The 21,147-nt window shown below is 44.5% G+C and overlaps 1 protein-coding gene across 2 annotated transcripts in view; it reads left to right on the top strand.

Annotated features, from left to right (window-relative positions):
* CFAP157 (cilia and flagella associated protein 157) overlaps positions 1-21,147 on the top strand; it is a 681,435-nt gene that overhangs the window by 38,540 nt on the left and 621,748 nt on the right. For both annotated transcript variants that reach the window (XM_086924933.1, XM_086924934.1), the window contains exon 2: positions 14,948-15,219. In XM_086924933.1, the coding sequence (XP_086781059.1) occupies positions 14,948-15,219 (272 nt within the window). The remainder of the gene's footprint in view (positions 1-14,947; positions 15,220-21,147) is intronic.

Consider the following 21,147-nt stretch of genomic DNA (forward strand, 5'->3'; position numbering starts at 1 on the left):
CCTTGTGCTCCCCAGGCAGTGTCTGGTTTCTTTCAAACCTCCCTGCTACAATCCACTATCTCCTGTCTGGGGTGGTGTACCACCGCCCTGTGACAGGAAACCCTTTGTCCAGGCCTCATCTGCAGAGTTTCGGTCGGCAGCAGGAGGTCAGACTTGTGTCTGTGGCAGAAGCATCCATTTTGTGGATCTGAGGCTCTTTTAAAAATCAACCGCGTTTCAGTAAAGTAACATGTCTTCTCCCTCTAGAAGGGTGGAATGCTATCCCCGTCGACAGAACTGTCGAGGGGATAGTATTCCAAATCGTATGACACCTTACACGACTCGGCGCTCCTTCCTTATCAAGCGCCTCCGGGCGCGGTGTTGCTGGCGTCAGGTGGGCGCCGCCGGGGCACCTAGGTTGTGTAGTCCTACCGTTCCCCTCACGGCGTTGGCTGGACTCTCCCCGGTGCGGCCGTTCCCCTCGCGGCAATGGTGGAGTGCTGGACGCCAGGTACGTTCAGCAGGAAGCTGCCCCAGTTAGCGCTCGGCGCTCCTTCCTTATCAAGCTCCTCCGGGCGCGGTGTTGCTGGCGTCAGGTGGGCGCCACCGGGGCACCTGGGTTGTGTAGTCCTGCCGTTCCCCTCACGGCGTTGGATGGACTCTCCCCAGTGCGCCGTTCCCCTCACGGCAATGGTGGAGTGCTAGATGCCAGGTACGTTCAGCAGGAAGCTAGTGTAAAGCAATTGTTGCTGCTGAGAGCGCCATGATCTCACCCACAAAGAAAAACCAAAGGTGATGATGGACGGAGCGTTGACAATACAAACACTCACCCCCAGTCAACTGATCTGGGTTTAATCCATCACCGTTCTTTAGCTCACTCCGCCACCCCAGTTCAGACATGGCCATATGCAAATCAGTCTTACCCTGTGCCTCATGGGAACAGTCCAGCCCGAACTACCCAGCTATGTCTTCCATGGACCGGGATCAAGCTTCCCTGAACCCGTTTCTGGCATTACAGCCGTCTTCAGCCGGGCTTGCTTGACTCCAGTGGCAAAGTGAGCAAGGGACTCACGTCTGAGCATACCCTGCCAACTTAGGGCGAACAAAGAAAAACCAAGGGTTATGATGGACGGAGCATTGACAATACAAACACTCACCCCAGTCAACTGATCTGGGTTTAATCCATCACTGTTCTTTAGCTCACTCCGCCACCCAGTTCAGACATGGCCATATGCAAATCAGTCTGACCCTGTGCCTCATGGGAACAGTCCAGCCCGAACTGCCAAGCCATGTCTTCCCTGGACTGGAATCAAGCTTCCCAAGACCGGTTTCTGGCATTACAGCCGTCTTCAGCCGGGCTTGCTTGACTCCAGTGGCAAAGTGAGCAAGGGACTCACGTCTGAGCATACCCTGCCAACTTAGGGCGGATTCAAGATAGCCTGGCTGATGAGGATTATGAATCCGAAACCGGTCCCAGGATGCTTGTTTCCGGTCCAGGGAAGACATGGCTTGGCAGTTCGGGCTGGACTGTTCCCATGAGGCACAGGGTTAGACTGATTTGCATATGGCCATGTCTGAACTGGGGTGGCGGAGTGAGCTAAAGAACGGTGATGGATTAAACCCAGATCAGTTGACTGGGGGTGAGTGTTTGATTTGCTCAAACGCTTCGTCCATCATCCCCTTTTGTATCGCTATGATCTCACCCACAGCAGCTCTACAAGTCCCATCACCTTCTGTAAGCACCGGTTTAGTGTAAAGCAATTGTTGCTGCTGAGAGCTCCATCATCCCACCCTTAGCAGTTCTGAGTCCCATCGCCTTCTGGAGGCCACTGCTGAGAGCACCACGCTGTCCATTTGGGATGATATTTAGGTTAACGCTGATGAGGGATTCAACTCTTATGTCTGTGAGCCTGGCTATTTAATTACATGAAAAACAGTTGTTTGGAAATTCTCATTTAAACAAAACAAATTATGAACCGTGAAATCACTTCAAGCAGTGAAGGCGTAGACATTTACAACGAGGTCCTCTTTTAAAAAGCATGGCTTATTGACACATAATCCTGAATCATTAGCAGTATTATGGCTTAGTACATGTAGAGTGAACCCACTGAGACAACAAGTCGAGCAAGAACAAGTGAGCACTTGGACGGGAAAAGACACTTCTGTGTTCGTATAAAAACAACCCAAAGAAGTCCGAGCGTCAAAGAGGGCCACAGTCGCTGGTGTGAGTCTGTGTCACGGAATGGTAAGCCGTAGAGATGAACTCGTCTGTGATCTGTCTGTGTGAGGGACTTCTTCAGGAGATCTTTTGGGAGCTCATACATTCAGGGCCTTCACTTGGCCTTGGATTCCGGTCCTTCTCCCTAGCAGGATTCCGTGTGAAACTTGTGGTAAATATTTAATTACCGTCCTAATTTCTATGCAGGTAAGTACTTATAAAATAACTCAATCGGAAAGAAAGACGCAGAGTCCGTGGTGTTAGAGTTCTTAGGGGTTTTATTCCTTAAAAAGGAATGGTTCTTGAACCGGATATCGGGTTCCTGACACCACTGGGGTTCAGGAAGGGAAAGAGCATACTTTATTGACAATACATAACTTTTATACTTAAAGTACATAATGGTAACCAATGCAGAAGGCGTAACAGCTGAGAGAAACAAGATAAGAGCACACACGTGTTAGCAATACGTAATCAGAAGGCGTGAACTAGGGCGTACACAGAGGTGTGTGCTAGAAACGTCACATGAAAGTGTCACAAGTGGGTGTGTACATAGCAGAAATCTTGCAATGTCAGCAGAAATCTGAGGTCTGGATGCGCGCGCAGCTGCATGACGTGTGATTGACGTGAAGCTGGAGGGTGCAGGGGACTTGACATTTACACTAGAGGAAAGAGACAGAAGTCTGGCATGTCAGATCAACTCGTTCCTATATCATATCTGATATCTGATGTTTGGGAACCATATTATCTAGAAGGAAAGGTCTCTTGGGCAGAGGCTATCCTATACTTGACTATGAATGCGTGCATATGTGCCTACGTGTCTGAGTGTAAAGCGAGGGGGCCATGGGCCTACCATGGTAACGGGAGCTATGAATTACTTGCATGGAGACAGAAAGGCCGGGCCCTTTGCTCTGCAGCTGAGGGGTTGTTTATCTATTCTTCTGGACTGGAATGTGTTTTCGGGAAGCTGAGCTTGGCTATGCTGATAACGTGAAGGTAAAATACTGTCTTTGGCAGGCAAGCAGGCCGAGCCAGGCTCCGCTCGCCTCGCAGGGAGTAGGACAGAGTTCACGCGGGGGACATCCCACGTTGCAGTTACAGGAGGCAGAGATGACTTTGAACAGAGGCTTGATGACAGAAAACAGGGCCTAGCTCGCACAGAGCCAGAAATACGTGAAAGTGCACCATACAAAGACGGTGGCAAGGCATACTTAGGAACGGAATATCCGACCCATTCAGGGTGGATCTGAAGGAGGACATGTTAACGTTGGACGCAAATGTATTTGCGTCTTCATAGCTGGCACAGGAGGGAAGTTACATGCACTTTAAGCTCGTACATGGAGACGGTGGGGTACACGTTAGGGAACATTTCTTGACCATAAAATTTATATTTCCTCATTCCCTCCTTGTTCCCTACGGACCCTTCATGATACATCAATCTTCATTAATCCATTTATCTGTGTAGTGAGCATCATTTGCTCATCCTTTTTCACACGGGATTTAGAACGTTGACTTGAATGGGGAGGGCAGGATGTGGTGCACAAGCCGCAAATCGCTGGCCCACATTGTAAACATAGACAGCAACTGAATACTATAAGTAGTATTGTTCCAAGGAGTGACAGTTTTTTCTATCCCCAAGCTGAAATAGTAGTCCAAGTGCCTGGATTCTGATGTATCTGACTAGCTATCTTATGGAGACGTGTAATAGCCTTATATACGGACGGAGCATTATCTGGAATGAATACACAGCAAGCTGACCCGAGGACCTTACAGGCTCCTCCTCGATCGGCTAGTATGACGTCAATAACAAGACGATTTTGAAGAACGACAAGTCTCATAGCAGACTGTTCCTCAGTCAAGTTACCTAGGGCGGAAGTAGTCTCTTTCACTACTGCTTCGAGAGTTCTGGTCAAGTGACGGATAGACTTACTATTAAAGATAGCTCCTAAATAGGGAAAGAAACCTTTATTGAAATCTGTGTACTGTTCCCATGCTGTCTCAGTATAGTCGACAATTGGGAGATCTCTTTTGGGTCTGTGAACTAGACGGGAATTTCTATGATAATCAGGTGGAGCTAGGAAAACAGGTGGCAGTAAGAATCCAATGTAGCAGGTCCCATCCCAATCTAGAGGCAAACGTATGTATGCTGTCTGACCACAAATGAAATAGGAATGACGTGTAGCTTTGAATGTGGACTTGCCCTTATCACTAAATTCGACCACAGTAGTACATTTACTATGACCCAGGTGTACGGAACCATTCTTTCTGACACATAATTCACCTTTGACTGGTAGTACTGACATAGTGGGCAAGTCTGGCTCGGTTTCGGATTCAACATTCAGAATCATGAGGTTAAGTGTAAAATTTCCTAATCCATATACTTCATTTTCTAGATCAGTCCCTGTCCTTTTGGGAAGTCCCTCTTTGTCAGGATAACATATTCTATGCAAAACTGTGTTCAGGTTTCCCCATACCCAGTTACCCTGATAAACTACGGAATTTTAATCTAAGGAATTAATCAAACTAAACCAGGCTCCGCATGAACCATTGTGTGTGAACGGGTACGGGAAGAGGGGCAGAACTCCCCTGTATTTCTGGTAGGGAGGGAGTCGGCCACATATCCAACAATTGGTAGCGTTGCTGGTCTGATGAGAGTGATGTAACATACTAATGAATGTATTGTTGCGCAGCGCAAGTCGGTAAGACAGCTCGTGAGGGGGTAACTCACTAAAAGAATGCTCGGCAGTGTTATTAGAAGAAGAATGTGCACGCGTAGCAATAGGAAAATAGATATGCAAAATTACACTTGTGACAATAATCGTGAGACTTAAAGAAAACATAATCCATAAGGTAACAATACAGTAACTTTTGAGAGATTTGCAATATCGTTGCTTCTTGATCTGTTTCTCTCTATCTCTCTCTCTATTGGGGTCTAGGGGATACATGTCAGAAACTATTTAACCGATTCACCTAGGGGAGGACTTAAACAATTAAACTGTCTGACTTGCTAGACCGCAACTTTAATTTATACTCCTCTTGCGGAGTTTTCTCTACCATGGGAAGTTTAGAGTCACTAGAATCTGGGCAGTCCTTTGAGGGGGTGGAAGAGTCAGTCTCTGGCAACAGTTCATTACATTTTTTAATATGACTCGTATGAATCCACCCCTTACGGCCCTCAACCTTGATTGCAGTCCTCGTGGTCAGAAGGACGAGCTTCGGCTCCTGCCAACGGGGCTCCAGCGGACTCCTCCTATCGAAATTGCGTATCAGGACAGTATCTCCGGGACGGACATCGTGTGGCTTCACATCAGTGTTGTCGGGAAAGGCTGCGGCAACCTGTGAACGACATGATTGGAGTGCAGACATCAAGGAGGCAAGGTAATCTGTCAGCATATTACAGTCAACATCGGTTATTTTCTTAGGCATGGGCGTCCCCCACATATTTGGTGGCCGGCCAAAGACCACCTCATACGGGGATAGTCCTGATCTCGAATGTGGGACCATTCTCATATAGAATAGTGCAACTGGCAGGGCGACTATCCAGTCGACCCCTTTCTCTTTACATATTTTAGCAAGATGGGTTTTCAGTGTCTGATTGTGCCTCTCTACAAGGCCAGCTGCCTCGGGATGTCGGACGCAATGGAATTTCCACTGATATCCTAGCAGGAGGGAAACCTGCTTCATGAGCTCGGATGAGAATGGCTGTCCGTTATCTGAGTACACGATACGAGGCAAGCCATACCGTGGGAAGAATTCTCGAACCAGCTGCTTGGCAGTGGTCGGGGCAGTGTAATCTGGGACTGGATATGCTTCGGTCCAACGGGAAAGTGCACAAACAACTACGATGACGTACTTGAATCCTCGACAACGTTCCATCTGGATATAATCCATCTGGAGGACTTCTAAAGGGTGATCGGGAGGATGAAATCCACCTTGCTCTACAGGGACGCTTTTACCTGGATTGAACTGACAACAGATCATGCAAGTACGCACTTTCTGTTTTGCTGCTGCTCGTAAATGTTTGTTGAACCAGAGATTCTGTAAACTGTCTAACATAGCTTTTTCTCCCAGGTGTGCTGGACTATGTGCTGTATTTATTATGACTTGAACCATAGAGTCGGGGAGAAACCATGTAGATTTTCCCTTCGTCATCCATCCCTGATCTGTCTGGATCCCTCCTAGTTCAATCCATTTCTTGATTTCGTCTGGAGTAGCATGTGTCTGAATATCCATTACATCTAGTGTGGGATCCCTAACTGTCATACAATGTGTCGGTACTATTGTCTTTGTCACATCAGTTGTCTGGGTGTGAGTCAATGCTGTATGTTTTGCTGTTTGGTCCGCCAGGTCGTTACCCTGGGAAATAGAATCTGTAACTCTAGTATGTGCTTTACACTTCATGATGGATATGCCTGAAGGCAGATGTATTGCTTCTAACAGTGCTTGAATGAGGGGACCGTGTTGGATCTTGGCACCGTGAGAGGTCAAGAAACCTCGTTCTTGCCATAACACTCCGAAGTCGTGTACAACTCCGAAGGCATAACGTGAATCTGTGTATATGTTAACATTCCTGTTCTTGGCTAGTATACAGGCTCGGGTCAGAGCGATAAGCTCTGCTGCTTGAGCGGACAGTGTATCAATACGGTGTGTTTCTTTGACTTCAGTTTCAGTGGTCACTGCATATGCGGCCACTAATTCTCCTGTGCTTGTTCTCATACATGAACCGTCCACGTAAAGTGTCAGGTCTGGATTTGTCAGTGCAACATCTGTTAAGTCTCGTCGGGGCTTTGTTACTGCATTAATGATCTCTATACAATCATGCGGGGCTGAATCTGTCATAACCGAGGGTAACAATGTTGCAGGATTTAGAATGTTACAGCGTCTGATTTCTATGTGTGGCTGGAATAGCGTCAATTCATAACCTGTCAGTCGTGCTATAGTCAGGTGTTGAGTCTGTGTTCGATTTAGCAGGACTTCTACAGAATGTGGAACTTGTACTGTCAATGGATGTCCTAATACTATTGAGTCGCTTTGTCTGATTGCTAGGGCTGTCGCTGCAACTGATTTTAAGCACGCAGGCAGAGCCTGGGCCACTGGATCTAATGTACTTGAAAAATAAGCGCAAGGCTTATGTGAACCTGCTTGATCTTGTGTGAGAACAGACAACGCTGTACCATCACGTTCTGTAACAAAAAGTGTAAAAGGTTTGCTGTAACATGGTGTCGCTAAAACTGGTGCTTGACACAAAGCTTTCTTTAATTCCTCAAAAGCCTGTGTATGTTCCTGAGTCCAAGGGAGGGCAGTCGAAGTCGCTGCCTCCTGTGTTGTCAACTGTATCAGTGGTTTAGCTAGAAATGCATACTGAGGAATCCATTGTCTGCAGTACGAGGTGAGGCCTATAAAGGCCCGCACTTCCTTTTGTGTCTTGGGTTGTGGTAACTGTGCAATTAACTAAACTCGGTCAGGTGTGAGCTGTCTTCCCCACTTGGACAGCAAGTGCCCAAGGTACACCACTTGCTGAACACAGAATTGTAGCTTCGAAGGAGACACCTTGTGTCCCTTGTCGGCCAGAAAATGTAAAACTGTCAGTGATGCTTGTTCACATTCGGGTTCACTTCGTGCGGTGATCAGCAGATCATCGACGTACTGTAGTAAGACAGTGTTAACTGGCATTTGGATACAGTCAAGTTGTCTTTTCAGTGCTTGGCTATAGATGCTGGGGCTTTCTGTGAATCCTTGAGGTGCGCGTGAAAATTTGAAGCTTCGGCCATTTAAACTGAATCCGAAGAGATATTGGCTCTCTGGATCAATGGGTACACTGAAGAAGGCGTTCTTGAGGTCAATTACAGTAAAGAACGTCGCTTCTGAATCAATAGCAGTCAATAAGGATGAGATGTCGGGAACCACAGGATACTGTGGAACAATGCATTTATTCAGTTCTCGTAAATCAATCACCAGCCGATATACTGGCGGTGCATTGGGATCAGTACGTTTAAGAATCGGAATGATAGGGGAATTACAGATATTGGAGTCGGTTTCTACGACCACTCCTTGGGCAATGAGCTCTTCAATGATTTCCAGTAAAGCCACTACAGCATCGGGTGGTAACTTGTATTGTCTGATTCGGGGTAATACAACTCCTGGCTTGAGTGTAACACGGTATGGTGTAATGTGCATACAACCTACGTCGGTTGGGCCTTGTGCCCACAGGTGTTTCGGTAAATTTTTCAATCTGACATCAAACTCTCGTAATACATAGTGACCCTTAAAGTCACGTAGGAAAAGTCTAACTCCCTCCGGAGAACAACATATCACTGCTCCTAGAGCCTTCAGTGTCTTGATACCTAGCAAGTTTTCTGGACATGATTTCGTGAGTAACAGGTCTGTAACACGTGATAATGGACCTACTGCTAGGGGAACAGGTTTCGATACTTCATTTACAATAGGTTGTCCTGAAAAACCAAGGGAAACATTCTGTGAGCCTGAGAGGGGTGCCCCTGGAACTTCGTCGTGACTGATCGTGGTGCGACTTGCCCCTGTGTCAATTAAAAACGTTCTGTCTTTTCCCAATACTTGACTATGTACATAAGGACCCTCTTGATCTACAGGAATCTCAATAAGAGGCAAGCCAACCTCCCTCTCTAGGCTGTTTCATGTGTATCGCTGATAATCGGGATAATCAGATTGGGCATACTGGTACATCTGTTGTGAGACTTGCTGCGTCGCGGCAATGGGCTGTGGCTGTGATACCGCTACGGTCTGTACTGTATGTGGTGGAGCATGCATAGGCTGTATATTCTGTGAAGTCTGTTGCTGGACCTGGTCTTGTCTAGGCTGACGCGGTCTTTCTTTAGTTTTACCTGTTGATATATTGTGTTTCAGGACTGGACATTCGTTTACGTAGTGACCTGGTTGTTTGCAATAGTTGCATGTCCCTTTAACAGGAGCTGCTGAATTACTTGTCTGGGTCACACCCTTTTTCTGACCGTCGGCTGGAACCGACTGGGCCACTAGCATTTTCATTTTCGTGTCTTTCATACGTCTCTGTTCGTGATCTTGTTCTTCTCTAATTCTGTTCTGGTGGTATTGTAACATTTGTAACATCTGGGATGGCGTATTTGCTTGCCATGTACTTTCGACTTTATATACACGGTTCTTAACTTGTGTCAGGGAATTCTCGACTAATTTTGTTACAAAAAGGTGCGGGTATGACTCGCTACCTGGTTTCAGGCCACTATTAATAATGAAACATTTCTCGAATCTTGAATAGAAGTCACTAGTATCTTCATCGTGTTTCTGTTTACAGGCTGAGATTGCGTCCCAGTCTTCCTTTTTAGTTGTCAATAATCTTGGCAAAACCTGTACTATTAAACCTGGTAATGCTTTAGCTTTGTCCCCAAGGCCTAGCCCTGGAGTACGACCTTTTTCCTCGTCTTCTATTTCAGTCCAAATAATCTTTTTATCTCCCACCTCCCATTCTTTTTCCTTGAGTTTCTCGTAAATGCCCGTGGGCAGCAGTACTTTTAACAATTTCATAATATCCGTATACGTGTAATCTCCCATGAGTAACATGTCTTTAATTTCTCGGTGAAAACCTGCAGGGTCTTTATTGTGACAGGGTACTAGTTTCTTCATTTCTAACAATTCCAACTTTGTTAAAGGTGTGTACACAAACACACGTCTTAGGGTATTATCGTCATTCATAACTGGGTGTACTTCTCGTAAAGGATTCTGCCTGTCAAAATGAAACATTTTTCTTTCTGGGGGCGGAGCTGAAACATATTGTGGGCCTAAGAAAGCGTTATATCTGTGCCGTTGTTCTAGAATTATTTGAATTAATTTGGTACTTAGGCCTCTCCATCTATTCATAAGTAGTGCTTCTAATGTATCAGGTAGGGGACCTGGATCAGAATGTTGATGTCTGTATAACGTGATGAGATGCTGAATCATGTACATACCAGCTAATTTCTGCTCGTCTGGGGAAAGGTTCAAGAATGTCTGTGCTACTGTATCATCATTATATGTGCTAGGATTGTCAGCCCATAGTACTGCTGACCGGGCTAGTTCTTGTTCATCCATAGAATTGAGTACATGGTACCCCATTCGTTCTTGAAGAATTTTATCGGTAACTTGAAACAGATATTCAGGAGAACTCGTTTTTGAGATGCCAGAGAGAAAAACTCTCTTGCTTTCCGGCCGAATGCCTTTCTTAAGGTAATTTCCCTTTCCCACATACGCTATCATTTCTTTAGCCGTGTCAGATTCCTCTGGTTCGTCCTCCTCGAAGGAGTCATTCCTGTCGCTATCTCTTTCCTTTTCTTGTTCCTTTCTTTCATATATTTCTATTACTGCTTTTCTGATTCTTTTATACATACTTGCTATACAACTCTGTTTATCATGGTTTCCATCGGCTATATTCTGACCCCACTTGTTTAGTGCGTCCATCTCGTCCTTGTCTACTCCAGGCCTGTCTCGTTCTCTTATTAAACAATTTATGAAGAAACGTAATATACAACCTTGAGTGTCAGCTTTCTGGTGAGCCAGGGCCTCTTTAATACTTTCAGGATCTTCCCCAGTCTGGACAAAATGATATATTCTATCTAGGTGTTCAGTCATTCCTGGAAATAACACTAGGTAATCTGTAACTTTTCGTAAGCGTAGTGATGCTAACAACATTCTATCGTCTTTACCGGGTACTGGATCGTATCTGCAAATTGAAAGGGGTTCTTTAAGCATGTCGTAACTTGGTGTTCGGGGTGTACGTTGCTTTACTACGTCCCTAAGGTTTAATCTGTGTGTTTGTGGCGGAGTCTGGTAACCTCCTGTCGCACCTCCTGAGGCGGAGGCTTGAGCATGACTTGTCTGTGAAGTCTGTGTGTGTAACTGAATTTGTCTTTTACCAGGATCAGGCCCAAACGGATTCAGTGTATTAATCTTAGGTGTGGGAAGTGGTGGAGGAGCAGATGGAGCAGGATGTCGAACGGGGGAACTTTGTTGCGGTACTGGCTGGGCATTGTCTTGGAGTGGGTTGCCACCTCCGTCACCGTCAGTAGGCGGTATGTGGGCACGTGGATTGGTGTAAGCGGGAGCTACATCGTCTAGATAGGAAGCAAGGAATATATCTTTGGTGGTCCTGTGACTTACTTTAGTTGGAACCAATGGTGGCGGCAGATCTTTCGGTATTTCTGGAGTGGCCTTAGGCAAACCCTCGGCCACTAAATACATGCCATTGGCAAGAGTGTTTCGCATGCGGTCTACTTGTTCTGCTTGTACTCGGATACCTTCAGCAACTAATTCGTTTTCTCGGACTTCATCCGACTCTTCTCTATGTTTTTCAGCTTTTCGGAATGCTTTTTCTGCACGTTTATGCGATTCTTTACGCCACAATTCTATGGCATCTTTCTGGGATTGTCTGGCTTTCTTTTTCCATAGCGCTTCCTCTACTCTCATGATGCACTCGGCATCCCATGTCCCTGTAACAGGCCACCTGTGTCTCTCTTCTAGGTGCTTGGTATAATCAGCCCATAAATCTAGGTACAGTATGGCATCTAGGCCATGCTTGTGGTACATAAAATTTCCAGGAGTGTCCCTAGGGGGGACAGGAATTTCTTCCTCTAGTATCCCTTTCCTAGTTCCTATCTGTCTTAATTTATTGAAAAACGGCATCTTGTTACTTGGTACTGGACACTCGATACTTGTTACTTACACTGAACACAGCTAGTTATACAAAAACACAGTAATGTACATCAAACAGTCACTCATACCACGACATTAATCACATGAAACATTTTGAACACATATGGACTACCCTTGAACTCCAGAAAACGAGAACAAAAAATCGAAACCTTGAATACTTTATATACTGCTAAACAGTACAGATACACTGTCTAAAACAGTGCAGACCGTGTTTGTGTACCCAAACCCGTCTTTACCGGATACATAATAATGCACCCGTCTAGATGCATCCCCAGCAACGGTACTCACCGGGAAGCACGGAACAGAAGGCCTCGGAAAACTCGACTGGACTGGACCGGACTGGACTGGACTCGACTCGATACGTAAATACTTCGGAACTGGTGGGCCTCTTGACACCTCGGACCTTGCTTCTTTCGGCTAGGCTCTGGTCGGGATCCTCCGCACTCCTCACCGCCTCGTCTGGGTGCTGATCGCAGTCTCCGTCACCTCCGTAGGCCTGAGGGAGATACAGGAAATCCTGCGGGTACGCGTAGTTGTCCGTCTTGACTATGGCAGGGGGCAAAGGCCGCAACGCACCAACCGGCGCGTGGGGTGGGGGAGGGGTTCCTGTTCGGGCGCCAAATTAATGTGGTAAATATTTAATTACCGTCCTAATTTCTATGCAGGTAAGTACTTATAAAATAACTCAATCGGAAAGAAAGACGCAGAGTCCGTGGTGTTAGAGTTCTTAGGGGTTTTATTCCTTAAAAAGGAATGGTTCTTGAACCGGATATCGGGTTCCTGACACCACTGGGGTTCAGGAAGGGATAGAGCATACTTTATTGACAATACATAACTTTTATACTTAAAGTACATAATGGTAACCAATGCAGAAGGCGTAACAGCTGAGAGAAACAAGATAAGAGCACACACGTGTTAGCAATACGTAATCAGAAGGCCTGAACTAGGGCGTACACAGAGGTGTGTGCTAGAAACGTCACATGAAAGTGTCACAAGTGGGTGTGTACATAGCAGAAATCTTGCAATGTCAGCAGAAATCTGAGGTCTGGATGCGCACGCAGCTGCATGACGTGTGATTGACGTGAAGCTGGAGGGTGCAGGGGACTTGACATTTACACTAGAGGAAAGAGACAGAAGTCTGGCATGTCAGATCAACTCGTTCCTATATCATATCTGATATCTGATGTTTGGGAACCATATTATCTAGAAGGAAAGGTCTCTTGGGCAGAGGCTATCCTATACTTGACTATGAATGCGTGCATATGTGCCTACGTGTCTGAGTGTAAAGCGAGGGGGCCATGGGCCTACCATGGTAACGGGAGCTATGAATTACTTGCATGGAGACAGAAAGGCCGGGCCCTTTGCTCTGCAGCTGAGGGGTTGTTTATCTATTCTGCTGGACTGGAATGTGTTTTCGGGAAGCTGAGCTTGGCTATGCTGATAACGTGAAGGTAAAATACTGTCTTTGGCAGGCAAGCAGGCCGAGCCAGGCTCCGCTCGCCTCGCAGGGAGTAGGACAGAGTTCACGGGGGGGACATCCCACGTTGCAGTTACAGGAGGCAGAGATGACTTTGAAAAGAGGCTTGATGACAGAAAACAGGGCCTAGCTCGCACAGAGCCAGAAATACGTGAAAGTGCACCATACAAAGACGGTGGCAAGGCATACTTAGGAACGGAATATCCGACCCATTCAGGGTGGATCTGAAGGAGGACATGTTAACGTTGGACGCAAATGTATTTGCGTCTTCATAGCTGGCACAGGAGGGAAGTTACATGCACTTTAAGCTCGTACATGGAGACAGTGGGGTACACGTTAGGGAACATTTCTTGACCATAAAATTTATATTTCCTCAAACTGGCCCCTATGTTCTTTGAGACCACCCATCCCATGTCACTTGTGGACTTCCTCAGGGATCCACCTCTTTCCCTTGTTTTCAACTTTTAAGTGCTCGTCCTCCCGAGGCTTCTCGGTGTCCTCAGCTTGGAGTTTCACTCCCGATGATGACGATGCACAGAGCGGTCTCTGTCAGCCGGACTTGTCGATAGCGCTAAGTCTTTAAGATGATTGGGCAGAAGAGTTGACTGACGCCAAGTGGTCCCAAAACAGATTTCACTCTGCTGGCCCACCGCGAATTGCCAAATGTAACCTTTCTTCTCCACAAGCCTGGTTTCTAAGGTGGTCATACATCTTGGTGTCCCCGTGGCACCCCTCCTTTGACCCCTCAAGTCAGCGCAGTGACAGAGGGATCCCCTCAACTCTGGCTCAGTCTCCTGGCTTCATGCTTCCTGAGATCCTTTGGGGCACAGTGTCTGTGTTGTAAGCTATAACATACATACATTTGTAAGGATCTTTCTCATAATTGTACCAAGGCATTTTATATATTCGCAACTTGAAGTAAAATAAGTCTAGTTTTGAGCAGTTTAATTTGCCATTTTGGGCGTTTAATAGAACCATTAATGATCTTGCTTCGAATCCCAGCATTTATTTGGCCAGACAGTTATGAATATTAATCCAGCTGTTGAAATCTAGCTTTAGTCCATGTTTGAGGGGGCAGCTGGCCAGTGTTAGCTCAGGGACTGGTACTAGACAGACTAACTAGATTTATCCAAACATGTACATCCATTGCACAGTATCTTGGTGTGTGTAGGGGGCCGTGCAAAGGTGCGACCTTCCCTTACACACACTCTGTAATGTGTGAGAAACTTCATAGAAAAATAAGCAAAAATCGAAATTGTTGAAGAAAAATGCTGGTTTTCCGACTTTTTTTTCAACTAAACCTCCATAGAAGAATTTACACTAATTATGGTGAACATAAAAGTTTGAAATTAACAGTTTGGGAGAATGTTTTGCAGAACAGATTTTATCATTCGCAAAAGAGAACAAAAAGTTGACTATTTTACAACTCCACAAAGTGCAGAAATTATGAACTGTGTGTACTAGTGTGCATGTGTGTGCACACAGGTTTCAAATCAGTACCCCGAAGAACCCTGCCCAGAATTCTCCTTCTGCAGCCCACCCATGCCAAACCTCATTTGGATCCATCTCTCCCACCACAGGTACCAGCGCAGGTGGGACGAGCTGCAGGTAAAGGAGGGCACCTTCCAGTCTCAGCTGGAGCAGGTTTCTGTCGACAAGAGGGAGATTGTGGCTTTCTTGAAGCGAACCCTGGACCAGCGTGTGGATGAGATCACAGACTTGGGTGAGAAGATGAGAGAGCTGCAGGAAGCCAAAGATGTAGAGAAGGAAGCTTTTGAAAGCCAGCTGGCCCACGCGAGGCATGAATTCCAGGAGACCAAGGACCAGCTGAGCGCGGAGAACATGCTGCTAGGTAATAAACCACCTTCTTTAACTAAACCTCTCCTTACCACCTACTTCTCTGTCTCTAGGAAGTAGCTGATAGCCTCCTGGGAAGGTTGTGCAGCCCACCCAGAGCCCAGAATACCCAATTACTGTCGGGTCTCAGAGTATTCAACAAATGCATTGTTTGTTCCTCACTTCAACTTTTGTCACTTCATGTTCAGTCTCATAGATGGGGAGATATTGATTTTTTAAGAGTCAGAGGGAGATTTCCACCATGGAGTGAGTCAAGGAGATGTTCAATGAGCGGGCCAGGTGAAGAGATGGTCAATCGAAGAGTGCGACAGTGAGAGTATTACCCATGGTGCGAGTTAGGGAGATGCTCAATCATAGAGCCAGATGACATGTCCAGTCATGGAGGGAGCTGAGGGAATTTTCCATCGGTGGTATGAAAAGGTGTTGAATCAAAGAGCGAGATGAGCTGCTCAGTCATACATTGAGATGAGCTGCTCAGTCACACAGTGATGAGACGTTCAGTCATAGAGCATGATTAAGTGATAATCAGTCAGTGTTTAATTAATGAATGAGATGAGATGTTCAATCATACACTAAAATGAGATGCTCAGTCATACATTGAGATGAGATGTTCAGCCATACATTGAGATGAAATGCTCAGTCATACATAGAGAAGAAATGCTCAGTCATACATTGAGATGAAATGCTCAGTCATACATTGAGATGAGATGCTCAGTGATACATTGAGATGAGTTGCTCAGTCATACATTGAGATGAGATGCTCAGTCATACATTGAGATGAAATGCTCAGTCATACATTGAGATGAGATGCTCAGTGATACATTGAGATGAGTTGCTCAGTCATACATTGAGATGAGATGCTCAGCCATACATTGAGATGAGATGCTCAGCCATACATTGAGATAAGATGCTCAGCCATATATTGAGATGAGATGCTCAGTCATACATTGAGATGAGATGCTCAGCCATACATTGAGATGAGATGCTCAGCCATACATTGAGATAAGATGCTCAGCCATATATTGAGATGAGATGCTCAGTCATACATTGAGATGAGATGCTCAGTCATACATTGAGATGAGATGCTTAGTAATTGAGATGAAATGCTCAGTCATGGAGTGAGATGAAATGCTCAGTCATGGAGTGAGATGAGCTGCTCAGTCATAGAGTGAGATGAAATGCTCAGTCATACATTGAGATGAGATGCTCAGTCATACATTGAGATGAGCTGCTCAGTCATACATTGAGATGAAATGCTCAGTCATACATTGAGATGAGATGCTCAGTCATACATTGAGATAAAATCCTTAGTCATACATTGAGATGAGATGCTCAGTCATACGTTGAGATGAGGTGCTCAGTCATACGTTGAGATGAGATGCTCAGCCATACATTGAGATGAAATGCTCAGTCATACATTGAGATGAGGTGCTCAGTCATACGTTGAGATGAGATGCTCAGTCGTACATTGAGATGAGATGCTCAGCCATACATTGAGATGAGATGCTCAGTCATACATTGAGATGAGATGCTCAGCCATACATTGAGATAAGATGCTCAGCCATATATTGAGATGAGATGCTCAGTCATACATTGAGATGAGATGCTCAGTCATACATTGAGATGAGATGCTTAGTAATTGAGATGAAATGCTCAGTCATGGAGTGAGATGAAATGCTCAGTCATGGAGTGAGATGAGCTGCTCAGTCATAGAGTGAGATGAAATGCTCAGTCATACATTGAGATGAGATGCTCAGTCATACATTGAGATGAGCTGCTCAGTCATACATTGAGATGAAATGCTCAGTCATACATTGAGATGAGATGCTCAGTCATACATTGAGATAAAATCCTTAGTCATACATTGAGATGAGATGCTCAGTCATACGTTGAGATGAGGTGCTCAGTCATACGTTGAGATGAGATGCTCAGCCATACATTGAGATGAAATGCTCAGTCATACATTGAGATGAGGTGCTCAGTCATACGTTGAGATGAGATGCTCAGTCGTACATTGAGATGAGATGCTCAGCCATACATTGAGATGAGATGCTCAGTCATACATTGAGATGAGATGCTCAGCCATACATTGAGATAAGATGCTCAGCCATATATTGAGATGAGATGCTCAGTCATACATTGAGATGAGATGCTCAGTCATACATTGAGATGAGATGCTTAGTAATTGAGATGAAATGCTCAGTCATGGAGTGAGATGAAATGCTCAGTCATGGAGTGAGATGAGCTGCTCAGTCATAGAGTGAGATGAAATGCTCAGTCATACATTGAGATGAGATGCTCAGTCATACATTGAGATGAGCTGCTCAGTCATACATTGAGATGAAATGCTCAGTCATACATTGAGATGAGATGCTCAGTCATACATTGAGATAAAATCCTTAGTCATACATTGAGATGAGATGCTCAGTCATACGTTGAGATGAGGTGCTCAGTCATACGTTGAGATGAGATGCTCAGCCTTACATTGAGATGAAATGCTCAGTCATACATTAAGATGAGGTGCTCAGTCATACGTTGAGATGAGATGCTCAGTCGTACATTGAGATGAGATGCTCAGCCATACATTGAGATGAGATGCTCAGTTATGCAGTGATGAGAAGTCCAGTCATAGAGCATGATTAAGTGATATTCCGTCAGAGTTTAATTAACAAGTGAGATGAGATGTTCAGTCAGAGTGAGAGGGGGGAATTTTCTATCAGTGGTATGAAAGGATGTTGACTCAAAGAGTGAGATGAGATGTTCATTCATGGAGCATGATGAAGTGATATTCAGTCATAGAGTGAGAAGAACAGCTGTTCAATTAAAACGAGAGATGCAATGCTCATTCATACAGAGATGAGAAGTTCAGTTATAGATCACGATGAGGTCAGCATTTAATTAACGAGTGAGATGAGATGTTCAGTCCGACAGTGAAATGAGGAGATGTTTGGGCACAGAGGAACATGAAGAGATGAAGCAGCTTTTAATTTAAGAGTGAGCTGAGATGTTCAGCCACAGTGAGATGAAGTGATATTCAGTCATAGTGAGATGAAGAGACATTTAATTAAAGAGTGAGCTGAGATGTTCAGCCACAGTGAGATGAAGTGATATTCAGTCATAGTGAGATGAAGAGACATTTAATTAAAGAGTGAGCTGAGATGTTCAGCCACAGTGAGATGAAGTGATATTCAGTCATAGTGAGATGAAGAGACTTTTCATTAAAGAGTGAGCTCAGATGTTCAGTCACAGAGTGAGATGAAGAGACATTTAATTAAAGAGTGAGCTGAGATGTTCAGTCACAGAGTGAGATGAAGTGATATTCAGTCATAGAGTGAGATGAAGCAGCTTTTAATTTAAGAGTGAGCTGAGATGTTCAGCCACAGTGAGATGAAGTGATATTCAATCATTGAGTGAGATGAAGAGACTTTTAATTAAAGAGTGAGCTGAGATGTTCAGTCATAGAGTTAGATGAAGAGACTTTTAATTAAAGAGTGAGTTGAGATGTTCAGCTACAGAGTGAGATGAAGGGATATTCAGTCATAGTGAGATGAAGAGACATTTAATTAAAGAGTGAGCCGAGATGTTCAGTCACAGAGTGAGATGAAGTGATATTCAGTCATAGAGTGAGATGAAGCGACTTTTAATTAAAGAGTGAGCTGAGATGTTCAGTCACAGAGTGAGATGAAGTGATATTCAGTCATAGAGTGAGATGAAGCGACTTTTAATTAAAGAGTGAGCTGAGATGTTCAGTCACAGAGTGAGATGAAGTGATATTCAGTCATAGAGTGAGATGAAGAGACTTTTAATTAAAGAGTGAGCTGAGATGTTCAGTCACAGAGTGAGATGAAGTGATATTCAGTCATAGAGTGAGATGAAGCGACTTTTAATTAAAGAGTGAGCTGAGATGTTCAGTCACAGAGTGAGATGAAGTGATATTCAGTCATAGAGTGAGATGAAGCAGCTTTTAATGTAAGAGTGAGCTGAGATGTTCAGTCACAGAGTGAGATGAAGTGATATTCAGTCATAGAGTGAGATGAAGCGACTTTTAATTAAAAAATGAGCTGAGATGTTCAGTCACAGAGTGAGACGAAGTGATATTCAGTCATAGAGTGAGATGAAGAGACTTTTAATTAAAGAGTGAGCTGAGATGTTCAGTCACAGAGTGAGATGAAGTGATATTCAGTCATAGAGTGAGATGAAGAGACTTTTAATTAAAGAGTGAGCTGAGATGTTCAGTCACAGAGTGAGATGAAGTGATATTCAGTCATAGTGAGATGAGATGCTCAGCCATACATTGAGATAAGATGCTCAGCCATATATTGAGATGAGATGCTCAGTCATACATTGAGATGAGATGCTCAGTCATACATTGAGATGAGATGCTTAGTAATTGAGATGAAATGCTCAGTCATGGAGTGAGATGAAATGCTCAGTCATGGAGTGAGATGAGCTGCTCAGTCATAGAGTGAGATGAAATGCTCAGTCATACATTGAGATGAGATGCTCAGTCATACATTGAGATGAGCTGCTCAGTCATACATTGAGATGAAATGCTCAGTCATACATTGAGATGAGATGCTCAGTCATACATTGAGATAAAATCCTTAGTCATACATTGAGATGAGATGCTCAGTCATACGTTGAGATGAGGTGCTCAGTCATACGTTGAGATGAGATGCTCAGCCATACATTGAGATGAAATGCTCAGTCATACATTAAGATGAGGTGCTCAGTCATACGTTGAGATGAGATGCTCAGTCGTACATTGAGATGAGATGCTCAGCCATACATTGAGATGAGATGCTCAGTTATGCAGTGATGAGAAGTCCAGTCATAGAGCATGATTAAGTGATATTCCGTCAGAGTTTAATTAACAAGTGAGATGAGATGTTCAGTCAGAGTGAGAGGGGGGAATTTTCTATCAGTGGTATGAAAGGATGTTGACTCAAAGAGTGAGATGAGATGTTCATTCATGGAGCATGATGAAGTGATATTCAGTCATAGAGTGAGAAGAACAGCTGTTCAATTAAAACGAGAGATGCAATGCTCATTCATACAGAGATGAGAAGTTCAGTTATAGATCACGATGAGGTCAGCATTTAATTAACGAGTGAGATGAGATGTTCAGTCCGACAGTGAAATGAGGAGATGTTTGGGCACAGAGGAACATGAAGAGATGAAGCAGCTTTTAATTTAAGAGTGAGCTGAGATGTTCAGCCACAGTGAGATGAAGTGATATTCAGTCATAGTGAGATGAAGAGACATTTAATTAAAGAGTGAGCTGAGATGTTCAGCCACAGTGAGATGAAGTGATATTCAGTCATAGTGAGATGAAGAGACATTTAATTAAAGAGTGAGCTGAGATGTTCAGCCACAGTGAGATGAAGTGATATTCAGTCATAGTGAGATGAAGAGACTTTTCATTAAAGAGTGAGCTCAGATGTTCAGTCACAGAGTGAGATGAAGAGACATTTAATTAAAGAGTGAGCTGAGATGTTCAGTCACAGAGTGAGATGAAGTGATATTCAGTCATAGAGTGAGATGAAGCAGCTTTTAATTTAAGAGTGAGCTGAGATGTTCAGCCACAGTGAGATGAAGTGATATTCAATCATTGAGTGAGATGAAGAGACTTTTAATTAAAGAGTGAGCTGAGATGTTCAGTCATAGAGTTAGATGAAGAGACTTTTAATTAAAGAGTGAGTTGAGATGTTCAGCTACAGAGTGAGATGAAGGGATATTCAGTCATAGTGAGATGAAGAGACATTTAATTAAAGAGTGAGCCGAGATGTTCAGTCACAGAGTGAGATGAAGTGATATTCAGTCATAGAGTGAGATGAAGCGACTTTTAATTAAAGAGTGAGCTGAGATGTTCAGTCACAGAGTGAGATGAAGTGATATTCAGTCATAGAGTGAGATGAAGCGA

The sequence above is a fragment of the Lissotriton vulgaris genome, chromosome 5 (genome assembly GCF_964263255.1).
Source record: "Lissotriton vulgaris chromosome 5, aLisVul1.2, whole genome shotgun sequence".
NCBI classification, from domain to species: Eukaryota; Metazoa; Chordata; class Amphibia; order Caudata; family Salamandridae; genus Lissotriton; species Lissotriton vulgaris.